This window comes from Engraulis encrasicolus, chromosome 8 (assembly GCF_034702125.1).
Source record: "Engraulis encrasicolus isolate BLACKSEA-1 chromosome 8, IST_EnEncr_1.0, whole genome shotgun sequence".
Classification (NCBI taxonomy): domain Eukaryota; kingdom Metazoa; phylum Chordata; class Actinopteri; order Clupeiformes; family Engraulidae; genus Engraulis; species Engraulis encrasicolus.
Window position 1 is genome coordinate 13,140,108 of NC_085864.1, and position 12,500 is coordinate 13,152,607.

General features: G+C 45.8%; 1 protein-coding gene across 1 annotated transcript in view; it reads left to right on the forward strand.

Moving 5' to 3' along the window:
• wdfy1 (WD repeat and FYVE domain containing 1) overlaps window positions 1-8,283 on the forward strand; it is a 15,278-nt gene extending 6,995 nt beyond the window's left edge. Inside the window, exons 7-12 of the mRNA XM_063205003.1 lie at window positions 1,463-1,589; window positions 2,716-2,821; window positions 3,126-3,227; window positions 3,506-3,636; window positions 4,333-4,441; window positions 5,182-8,283. Coding sequence (XP_063061073.1) covers window positions 1,463-1,589; window positions 2,716-2,821; window positions 3,126-3,227; window positions 3,506-3,636; window positions 4,333-4,441; window positions 5,182-5,241 — 635 coding nt within the window. The 3' untranslated portion in view covers window positions 5,242-8,283. The remainder of the gene's footprint in view (window positions 1-1,462; window positions 1,590-2,715; window positions 2,822-3,125; window positions 3,228-3,505; window positions 3,637-4,332; window positions 4,442-5,181) is intronic.
• The last annotated feature ends 4,217 nt before the right edge of the window (window positions 8,284-12,500 follow it).

Genomic DNA, 12,500 nt, shown 5'->3' on the forward strand with positions numbered 1-12,500 from the left:
ACGGGCCGGGCCGGACGGGGACAAAATAAATAGAATATCTGTCGGACTCGGGTCGGGCTCGGGCTTGAAGCAAACAGACATTGTGAAAATTGTAAGCAACCAGAGGAAAAGTTTCAGTTCATGGAAACGGCTGTTTTGAGATTAAAAAATAAGTAATTGAATATGCATCAATGAAAATGTTGGTAAGCTACTCGTACGAGTGATTATTATTGGCTGTATGGACGCGCCAGTTACCAGTGGCAACATTTGGACGCCCACTCCGAGTCAGCCGAGCAGGGATGCCGAGTCAACTTGCTTTCTTAATAAGCGCCAAATCAACAGTTGTCAGTGAGCGCATGGTCTTTTGTTGTAGGCCTAGTGTAGGCCATGCCTTCGAGGCTGTCTTGAATATTGAACATAAAATGACGAAGTTTGTCACTGCATTGTTCACCAAGGATTACATTTCTAGCATGGGCTAGCAAGGAGCATAATATGGATAACTAGAAGACGCACACATTACGTGGAGTATAAGGTAGGGGCGGAGAGGTTTCCTGTTACAATTTTTCCGCTGTGACATGTCATGTCCTTCATGTAGGTTCTTAATTGTTGTTATTTTTACTGTACAGTTCTAACTATGCGCGTGCAACCTTTTCTGATTTTATATTGACCGCATGGACATCAGGGGAAATGGCATTCTCTTGGAGGGCCAAACAGGCTACTGTTCTTCGGGGTTAACTTATAGCCCATCCTTCGTAACGACAAGGAGCGGCAGCTTCACGGGGCTCGCGGGTATTTATTTGCACTAACAGTAACGTAACCAATGCTAGTAGCCGCGCTGACTGTCTGCATCCAAAACGTATTCGTTAGTTTTCGCCTTTCTTATCCTCTCACGCCTCTGCCATGCATTCGATCACCGCACCCAACATCTCTGGTTAGTCTAACCGAAAGAAACATAAGCTGCGCTGTCACGTGTGTGCGTGTGTGTGTACGTGTGTGCGTGTGTGTGTGTGTGTGTGTGTTTATACTTAACTAAATTAGGCTACTGCAAATTGCCTCATCCTAACGTCTTTGCCTATCCTGGCTATTTATCACGTGCTATTTTGAGTATGGAGGAGCCCACATAGAAAATCTTGCTTTCGCACAGGTTCTGTTGTTATTACAGTGGTCTCGGGCTTCGGACGGGTTCGAACTTCGAACACAAACATTTTAATTAGTCTCGGGCTCGGGTCGGGATCGATCACTTCACTTTTCTGTCGGCTGAGGGCCGGGCTCGGACAGAAAAAAAACGTCTCAAGCCACACTCTAGTGTGTGTGTGTGTGTGCGCGCGCGTGTGCGCGAGTGTGCGTGTGTGTGTTTGTAGGCAGTATCGGGTCGTTATGGTGGGATCCTGTCCAGAGGCTGCTGTTCTCATAGTGTGTGTGTGTGTGTGTGTGTGTGTGTGTGTGTGTGTGTGTGTGTGTGTGTGTGTGTGTGTGTGTGTAGGCAGTATCGGGTCGTTATGGTGGGATCCGGTCCAGAGGCTGCTGTTCTCCGGGGCTGCGGACCACTCCATCATCATGTGGGACATTGGAGGACGGAAAGGACGAACGCTACTGCTGCAAGGACACCAGTTAGTACACACACACACACACACACACACACACACACACACACACACACACCACTACTGATACAAGGACACCAGTCAGTATACACACTCATACACACTACTGCTGCTACATGGACACCAGTTCGTATACACACAAACCGTCACACACACACACACACACACACACACACACACACACACACACACACACACACACACACACACTAGAACTACAACTACTATAAGGACACCAGTTAGTACACACACACACACACACACACACACACACACATACACACACACACACACTACTAATACTACTGCTACAGGGACACCAGTTAATATGCAGCGGTTAGACAAACAAATGGAAACTTTGTGCTTTAAACCACAATAATAGATACACCTGGCTGTGTATATTGACCCTGTGGAGCTCGCAAAGGACAGTTCTGGTGGAAACAGGAGAGTTGAGGTGCACATTTAATTCTGGCATGATTTGGGCAGCTGTGGTTTTATTTTTTTTTGGCTAGAATTGGGGTTAGTACCCGAACATCCCTTTCAGACAGCTACCTCTTGCGTCCACAGTTAGTCCTGTTTATGTGGTTCATCCGTCTTGGTGGTATGTTGACATTACCCTGGATTCTGTGGCTCTTGATGCATCACAAAGACTTGCTGTCTTGGTCACAGATGCGCCAGCAAGACGTGCACAAACAGTTTGTCCTCTTGAACTCTGATATGTCAGCCATATTGGTGTGTGCGTAGTCATGTTTTGAGCAAAATTGTGCTCTTAAGCTGCTCATCAAACCTTCACACTATGCTCTTACTGGTGCAACCACCAGGTTGGTCCAATTTAGCGATGAATCCTCCCACACTAAAATGACAGGGGTTTCAGTTTCATTGTTCATCTCCTGTACACACATAAACATACACACACACATACACTCACACTACTACTACTACTACGAATATATAGCTATGTATTTTTCGCTGGCTGTGTTTGCTGTGCAGTGTAAAATTACAAGCTTCCAACTCCTTGTGTTTCTGTTTCTGTGTGTTTGTGTGTTTTCGCGTGTTTCTGTGTGTGTGTGTGTGCGTGCGCGTGCGCGTGCGCGTGCGCGTGCGCGTGTGCGTGTGCTTGTGTGTGTACTAGTGAGAAGGTGCAGGCGGTTCGCTACCTGCAGCTGACGCGACAGCTGATCTCCTGTTCAACAGACGGAGCCATCACAGTCTGGAACATGGACACACAACGCCAGGAGGTACACATGCGCACACACACACACACGCACGCACACACACACACACACACACACACACACACACGCACACACACACACACTATACAGCCATTACAGTCTGGAACATTGACACACAATGGCAAGAGGTACACGCACACACACACACACTATACAGCCATTACAGTCTGGAACATTGACACACACTGGCAAGAGGTACACACACTAACAACAGTGCTATCAGTATCTGGAACGTGGATAGCAAAGACAAGAGGTACACACACTCAAACGTGTGTGTTTGTGTGTGCGTGTGTGTGTGTGTGTGTAGGCTCCCCAGTGGTTGGATAGTGACTCGTGTCAGGTGTGTGAGCAGCCGTTCTTCTGGAACCTCAAACAGATGTGGGACACCAAGACCCTCGGCCTGCGACAGGTACAGTAGGGGTGTGTGTGTGTGTGTGTGTTTGTGAGTGTGTGTTAGAGCATCACTGCATGAGGTGTGGCCAGGCTGTGTGTGAAGTGCAGCTCTAACTGTGTGTGTGTGTGTGTGTGTGTGCAGCATCACTGCAGGAGGTGTGGCCAGGCGGTGTGTGAAGTGCAGCTCTAACTCTGTGTGTGTGTGTGTGTGTGTGTGTGTGTGTGTGTGTGTGTGTGTGTGTGTGTGTGTGTGTGTGTGTGTGTGTGTGTGTGTGTGTGTGTGTGTGTGTGCAGCATCACTGCAGGAGGTGTGGCCAGGCGGTGTGTGGGAAGTGCAGCTCCAAGCGTTCCTCGTTCCCTGTGATGGGGTTCGAGTTCCAGGTGCGGATGTGTGACGCCTGCCATAGCTCCATCAAAGACGAGGAGTGAGTACACACACACACACACACACACACACACACACACACACACACACACACACACACACACACGATGCCTGTACAACTCCATCAAAGACGAGGAGTGAGTACACACACACACACACACACACACACACACACACACACACACACACACACACACACACACACACACGATGCCTGTACAACTCCATCAAAGACGAGGAGTGAGCACACACACACACACACACACACACACACACACACACACACACACACACACGATGCCTGTACAACTCCATCAAAGACGAGGAGTGAGTACACACACACACACACACACACACACACACACACACACTCATGACGCCTGCTACAACTCCATCAAAGACGAGGAGGCAGTGTTTACATACACACACACACACACACTCATGACGCCTGTACAACTCCATCAACAACAAGGAATGAGTATAAACACACACACACACACACGTCAGAGGTTGAGAGTCTTGCACATGTGTGCATAATGTCCGCTACAACTCCATGAAAGGCGAATAGTGAGCGTGCAAACGCACACACACGCACACACTGCGTGCAATATAGTTTTTGGACAACCTGTTTAAATGCACGCGTAGTTAACATGCATCATGTGTTTTCCTGTGTGTGTGTGTGTGTGTGTGTGTGTGTGTGTGTGTGTGTGTGTGTGTGTGTGTGTGTGTGTGTTAGTCGGACGGCACTGGCTTCGTTCCATGAGGGCAAACACAACATCTCCTTCATGGACCTGGACCCCAGCAGAGGACTCATGACCACATGTGGCAGCGACCGCGTCGTCAAGGTAACACACACACACCCACACACACACAGACACACACACAGACGCGCACACACATGGACCCCAGCAGAGGATAACTACCAGTGGTTGTGTGTGTAACAATTTTTTCCAGAGCGAAGGGGTCCTTTCCAATACCCCGACTGCCGTCCTCAACCTGTGCCTGTGGCCTTGTGCGTCACGTGACACCCCGCCTTTGTGGAGAAATCAATAAAGTTTCCACTGTCAGCCGAGCCACAATAACTTTTCTCCCCTTTCTAGATTCCGATTGCAAATGAGACAATGACCTTTCAGTTGCTCCTTTGCGAGATATTGAATTAAGGTTGTGTCATCAATGACGTCTTGTGAGGTCATCACAAGGCACTTGGAGAGGATGGGAGTTAGGATATTGGAAAGACCCCATGGAATTCAGAGTTGTGACAACAGGAAGTCAGTTGGTGACGTGATTCACGTATATTCAAATAATTTTAGGCATCGGCTAACACACTACAAGGATGACATAAAAATGAATTGAAATTTATTACATTTACCTACCTTTATTGCACTTTTCTGTGTTCAACGCTCACTTCTTGGATCTATTTTGGAACTATGTCAATGGCGATCTGTGTGTCAAATGCTCCATAAGCCGCCATCTTTGTTTACAAATGGTACATGGAGGTCAATGGGATAAGCCCAACTCTTACTTCTATGTGTATTTCCATTGGCTGTGTGTGTAAGTGTGTTTCCATTGGCTCTCTTCCTGACAGATCTGGGACATGACGCAGGTGGTTGGCTGTAGCATAGCAACAGGTTTCTCGCCGCGCTGAAGACCCCCTGCCCCACCCACTCGCCAAGCCCCGCCCCCCCTCTCTGCAGTCAGCTGTCCGTCACGGGCCTGCCTGCCATCGTCAAGGAAACGCCTCACGCACCCCTCACCCCCACCCCACCTTTATGGAGATACAGGGATGTGAGACACGTGCCCTGCCTCTGCGTGTGTGTGCGTGTATCTATGTTTCTGTGTGTGTGCGCGCTACTCGTGGCCTGTATTTTCTGACTTAAATTCTGAAGCACAAGTGTGTGTGTGTGTGTGTGTGTGTGTGTGTGTGTGTGTGTGTGTGTGTGTGTGTGTGTGTGTGTTCCTTCTTTAATTCTTGTTACTTGTGTCAAAATAGATAATCATACTTTTTATAAACCGCTTCTCCTTCTGCTACCTTTTACGCATCTCTCTGTTTCTCCTCTCCTTTCCTTTCTCCTCCCTCTCCCCTGTCCTCCTCTCCTCCTCTCGCTCTCTATCCCTCCTCTCCTCTCCTCTCCTCTCCTCTCCTCTCCTCTCCTCTCCTCTCTCTCTCTCTCTCTCTCTCTCTCTCTCTCTCTCTCTCTCTCTCTCTCTCTCTCTCTCTCTCTCTCTCTCTCTCACCTCCCCCTTTCCCTCCACTAGTTGGCCTTATATTCATCAGCTCAGGGAGAGGTGAGGGGAGGTGTGTATGTGTGTGTATGTATGTGCGTATGTGTGTCTGTGTGTGTGGAGGGTCTTTGACTTGTGTGCATGTTTCCATGACGATATGTGGTGTGATAAACATTTCCCACTAAATGAAACACAGGTACTAAACACAATGCACTTCAACACACACACACACACACACACACACACACACACACACACACACACACACACACACACACACACACACGGGTACTAAACACAAAGCACTTCAGCAGAACACACACACACACACGCATGCGTGTACACACACACACACACATACGTGCACACACGCGCGCGCACACACACGCGCGCGCGCACACACACACACACACACACACACACACACACACACACACACACACACACACACACACACACACACACACACACACAGACACTATTGCTCACAGGTACTGCAGCTCTTATATGTCATTCATTCTCTAACTCACTGCTAATCACACTGTCACATTTTTTTATCAACACTAATATTTTAACCACAAACTTTTCCCCTCGTATCATCTCTCTCTCACTCTCTCTCTCTCTGGCTTGCTTATGTAGTCCTGCTTTTCTCACACATGACGCCTAGGTGTCTTTGCACTGAATTGCACAAATAGACTGAGTATGAGAGGGTGTGTGTGCGTGCGTGCATCCGTGTGAGTGTGCGTGCTCGCAAGTGTAAATGGTTGTGTTCACATTCCCTGGAGTGAGTAGCGTGCGTGCATGTGTGTGCGTGTTGTGAGACTCCTAGACAGAGCTGTCTGTTGCCATGGATATGGATCGCAGCCCGGCTCTGCACGCAGTGACGTCATAATGGGGCGGAACCCTTAGCCCGTGTGTGGGCGGTGAAGTCAGCGTGCGTGGTGCGGTCAAAGATTCTTTTCATTTTAATTCAGAATGGACTGTCTCTGGTGCAGTCACCAATAGAATCTGTGCATGCGGGCTGGCCATGGCAACCTCGGTGACGTCATAAAGGCTCCGCCCATCACCATGGCAACAGTGGCATTATGAAACGTGGTGATGTCAAAATGGCTTCACTCCCTCACCACAGCAACCAGGCTGTGATGTCACAGGGGTGGTGTCATCGGTCATCTATCTGGCCAGTTAACCCTCCAAGACTCGCAAAATCGGCAAAGAGCACACACACACACACACACGCGCGCGCGCGCGCGCCTCTGTTGTATTCAAGACTAGCAGCACAGTTCAAGCTCAGTACTCAAGTGTTTAGTTTGCTTGTGTTTTAGACACTACCACCTCTACATGTTTCGACAGTGAAACTTCAGAGAGTCGCTCACATGGATGTTTATGTGTTTCGTGCTTTAAAATCCACAACAACACACATCCACAACATCCACTGATTTCAAAGCGCGTCACACATGGTCCTCTAATGAAGATTGAAGATACACCGTCAAAATGTGTTGGGTAAAGGATAAAACTCTTGTAGAACTATAGACTTGAATCGATAAGAACACGGAATGAAGATTATTATTATTGTTAGACTGTCCACCATTATACCGTTCAACTGACTATTATTTACTTACAGTTAAACTGACCATTATGTTCAAACTTTTTAACTGACGTTTTGTACATACTCCTCTCTTTTTTATTCTCTCTTCCCCTTTTTTTCTCTTGTGCCCTCTCTCTACTCTTTTCTTTCTCCCTCTATCACTCCCGTGTGTGTGTGTGCGCGTGTGTGTGTGTGTGTTGGCTGCCCCTCTGGTCTGTTTGTCATGGTGATGAGTACTGTTGTATGTGTCGTGCCCCTGGGAGTGTGTGTGTGTGTGTGTGTGTGTATTTCAGTATGTGTGTGTTTTAGTCAAACTTATCCGTCTGCCCATGGGGACGTTGACACTGACGACAAACTCCCTCCCCACCCCAACAACACACACTCTGGGTGGATTCCAATATGCGGACTCCCTTCCTGGATCTGTGCTTGTTTTGCTGATGCCCTGCCTCCGTAGAGAAAACTCTAAAGTTTCCCGGTGTCAGCCTAGCCACAACAACTTTCGGGGGACTATTCTTCATTCACCATAACCATGTGCAAATGAGAAGATGACATTAGAATTGAGCTTTTGTGAGATATTGAAATACAATTCTGTTGTCATCACGAGCCTACAAGGAGGTAAGGGAGGGCGGGAGTCTGCATATTGGAATACATCCGTGCGCACACACACACCCACACACACACACCCACACACACACACACACACACACAGCTCTTGTCTAATGGGGATAACTACAGTGCAGCAAAACTGCAAACCACAGTGTACTGCACTGAAGCCAGTATATATGTATATGTATATATATGTGTGTGTGTGAGTGTCTTATGTACTGTAATGAAGGTTGTGTGTGTAATATTGCAGAATAAATTCAACATTCTCATCTGGAACAATGTTGTGGCTTCAATTCATTTCATGCACACACGCACACACAGTCTCATCATGCAGACTGACATCATGTTTAGTGTTGCACCGATACCAATACCAGGATCGGTGGATCGACACTAAAATTGTGGTATCGGTATCGGCTAGTACCAACAAATAGGGCACCGATACCATTTACAGGTGCTTGTATGACACTTAAACAGCCTTGAATTTAGTTTTGCTGGATTCACTTTGTATTTGTCTTTTTCCTGTTTCACAAAAGTGGGCAGCAGCCTCACAAACCCATGCAATGATTTTACATCCAAGTAGTATGCACTACAGCCCTTCATATATACATTTAAAATAGTATGGTATCGGTATCAGACGATACTGCACAGCCAGGTATCGGGTATCGGTATCCGGGCCAAAAATGGCATCGGTACAACACTAATCATGTTCAGGTGTATGTACAACATGGCATCATGACGAGTAAGTAAGCTAACACGCCGATTTGAACGGGCTATCGTGTTTGTGCAGTACGCCTTTGCAAATTAACACATAGCTCCATAACGCCCTATGACAGGTTGGGTTTAGGGATAGTTTTGGTATTTCACAACAAATTTGCCAATCCCTTGCTTATTTCACTGTACTTGGCAAATGTAAAACAGCAGAACATTGCATTACTGAGAGGTTAGGGTTAGGCATGGTTTTCGACCAAGCATAGTAGAGCATTTTTGTGTTTAGCAATAGAAATGTATCGCAGACACTGGAGGAAAACTGCACAGACCTTGTCATGTAACAAAAGTGCTTTACCGTTGCGTTTGAGCAGCACGACTTAACTTGAAAAGGTGCTGCACCACAAAGCAGAAAGCACTAGCTGTGAGATACTGTATATACGCCTATACATGATGCCAGCCTGTGCATTCCGCGTTGATATGCAACCAGTGTTAATTTTGACAGGAATTTTTAATTTAGTTTTAGTTTTAGTCTCTTGACGAAAATGTAATTTTAGTTTTAGTCACAATTTAGTCATCTAAATCATTTTTGTTTTAGTCTAGTTTTAGTCGACTAAAATTCATACAATTTTAGTCGACGAAATCTAAATTAATTTTAGTCGACTAAAATAGGCTATTACATTATTTCCTCTTGTCTACACTTCTCTATAAAATTGTCAAACTAAAATAGGGCCTACCATTTGGGGAAATCAATGATTAAAATAACATATTGTAGGCTAATAAGAAAATATTGTAAAAAAAAAAACTGCCAGAGCGTCTTATAAGCCAGTGCGCTCCAATGTGTAAAAAATCATGGCCGCGACACTCATAAATCTCTGTCGATATTTTAGAACGACTTCGGGGGAAAACGGGACTGCACGTTATGAAAAAATAGCCTACTTGTGGGTATACCACTAATCAAGAGCGTCGCGGGGTACAGTAGGTGCATGCAGGCAAGGACGCCTGGAGCCGTACGGCTGTGGGTACCTTCACCAGTGGAGGAAGTTTTTTTTTTTTTTTTTAAATAAATATTACACCTATTGTGTCTTCTATGAATGTTGTGACAATGCAACATATTATATGAGAAGAAGCAGCATGAAGCAAATTAAAGAGCAGAGACTCCATTGGGCACCATTAATTTACAAAGGCAGATTGCCTGCTTTTTGCTTCTGTGCGTAAAAGTCGCGCGCTCCTGAAAAAAAGATACAGTAACAAGTTCTAGTTCCATCAGCGGAATTCTAACTTGAGCGGCTACCTCCAGTCAGACATAGCCCGCAAATTTAAGTCTAGTAGTTCTAGTTAGCAAAGACAGCTCTCTATTTCCCACTTGGAATAACACATAGCCTATGTCGTGGCGTCGCTGATGGCAGAACAGTCAAATAACCGAAGTTAATGTCTTGAAAGTGACAAGTTTCAATCGTAGCCAAAATCCAGTTGTCATGTGGGCTAGGAAGAAGGCATCGGATGGTAGCAGTACAGGTAGGCTAAGCTGTTTCATTCATCACTGAGCCCGCCGCGGCAAATATTATAGGGTACTTTGCTTCTGGTGTCATATTTCCTAAAGTATTTTGGTTACCGTTCTGTGTATTGTGGCTTTCTACAGAGACGGTTTTATGAGAGGTACGGAACTTTGCTTTGTAGCATACTAGCTTCGGACGGCAGCACTGACAGCTGGTTAGCTGGTTATGTGTGCTACGCAAATTTTGTTGGTGCGTATTGGTCAAGTCTGCAGGCGCCCCTGCATGCAGGCGAATGGCACGGCACCTGTTGGAAGACCTCTCTCTCTCTCTCTCTCTCTCTCTCTCTCTCTCTCTCGTGCGCGTATTGCAAGCTGTTGCATATTATTTGCTTGATGCAAAGTTGTGATGGCACGTGACACGCGCTCTCGTTGACATGGTTGTGTGTCCATGGTTGCATGCATTCGCAGGACGTTATTGCAATAACTCATTTGAAAGCGTGGAAGGGTCGTTCACTTCCTATTTCAGTGTCCTTGACTGAAACAAGTCGCAAAACTCCACACTTCCGAATCCTTTGCGATCGGCACTAAAGTGATTCTTATCAGAAGGCTTTTGCCTACGCATAGACCCTTAAATTAGCCTACAAACATTAGCGAACATTGAAAAAAGATCAAACAACGACCGTCGGGTAGCAGGTTCATGAAAGCGCAGGGAGTGGAGAAGTTCCACAAAAATGCAGAGAAATATGTTTGCTACTGTGCGACAGCACCACTATTTCATGACTGCTTAAACTTCTTCCTCATGGATAAATGGGCAACAATATTTTTTCCAGCCAGGATTGCACTGAAAAGTAGGCTACTGCTGTTAAAAAAGGGTCACGGCCACTGCCTGTCACTGTACCTGCTGCGTGTGTGTGTGTGTGTGTGTGTGTGAGGGAGGGGAGGAGGGAGGAGACGCAGATGAGGGTCGCGCCTTGCGAAATAGCAGGCAATTCTTTTCCAATGTTTCAGTGACATATTAACAAAAATGCTTCCTATTGGTTTTCGTCTCGGGTGGTATTGTAGTCACATTTTTATTTTTTTGACGAAAATATTAATCAATATCGTTTTATTTTTCGTACAAACGCATTGCTGTTTTTTTCGTCATCGTTGTATTGTCGTCAGGGGAAAAACAATCGTTACGAATATTTATGACGAAAATATTTCGTCACGAAATTAACACTGTATGCAACACCTTTACAAGTTAAGTCGTGGTCTTCAACATTGCGGAAGGCACTTTATGACGTGACGAGGTTTGCGCACAAGTTATAGCTGATATTGCCAAGTCAAGGCTCAAGTCTAGTCCTTTGTGACTCAAGTCACATCTCTGATATTCACGCACATGCTGACAACACACATACTTACGCACTCAGTTGCTTCCTTTTAATTTGAGGCTCTTGTAGGTCTATGGGTTATCTCAATCGTGCCAACAGCAAGGGTTCACGTTTGCCCTCACAGTGTAGGCTTGGTGTGTGCATAAAACTGATTTACATTCTTAAATAACGAATAATAGTACAAATAATAACAAATAGACAGCCTGAACTAAACGTCTGCTCAGTTGCATGAAACGTCTGCATGGGTTGAACGAAACGTCTTCAGGTCTTCTACGAAATGTACCAGGCCTTCTACAAATCGCCTCAAGTTTTGAACGAAACGTCCGATCTGATAAGTGCGTTGAAGGAATCGTCCGGTCCCCCTCACGCACATAAACGGATGCATCAATGCCCACACGCAAACACGCATGCATGCATCAATAATATTCATAAACACAGTCCCCTCCATTTGCATTGTGGTGGTGATCTCAGAGGAATAAAGGGTGCCAGACAGGCAAGGAAATGCCAAACGTTTTTTTTTTTATTACAACCTGTTTGTTAATTATTTTAATACTTAATTACTGAAGCAGCAGGCAACTTTATAGCACATTGAAATAAGCCGTGGGGTGTGTGTGTGAGAGAGAGAGAGAAAGAGAAAGATAGAGAAAGAGAAAGAATGTGATGGTCATGGCGGGGAGTTTTAGACAACAGAACCTCGTGAGATTTAACACTGAGTCAGACACACACCACAGATAATCGACAGAATGACACACGCACACGCACACACATACACATAAAATTGACACAGTGGACACTCGAGACACGAGGCCCACAGAATAAAACACATACAAACACACTCAACATAAAACTGACAAATAGTTACAAAATAAAAAAAATTTGACGATATCTTGAAATGACGTTTCAAAGTAGTTTTTGCT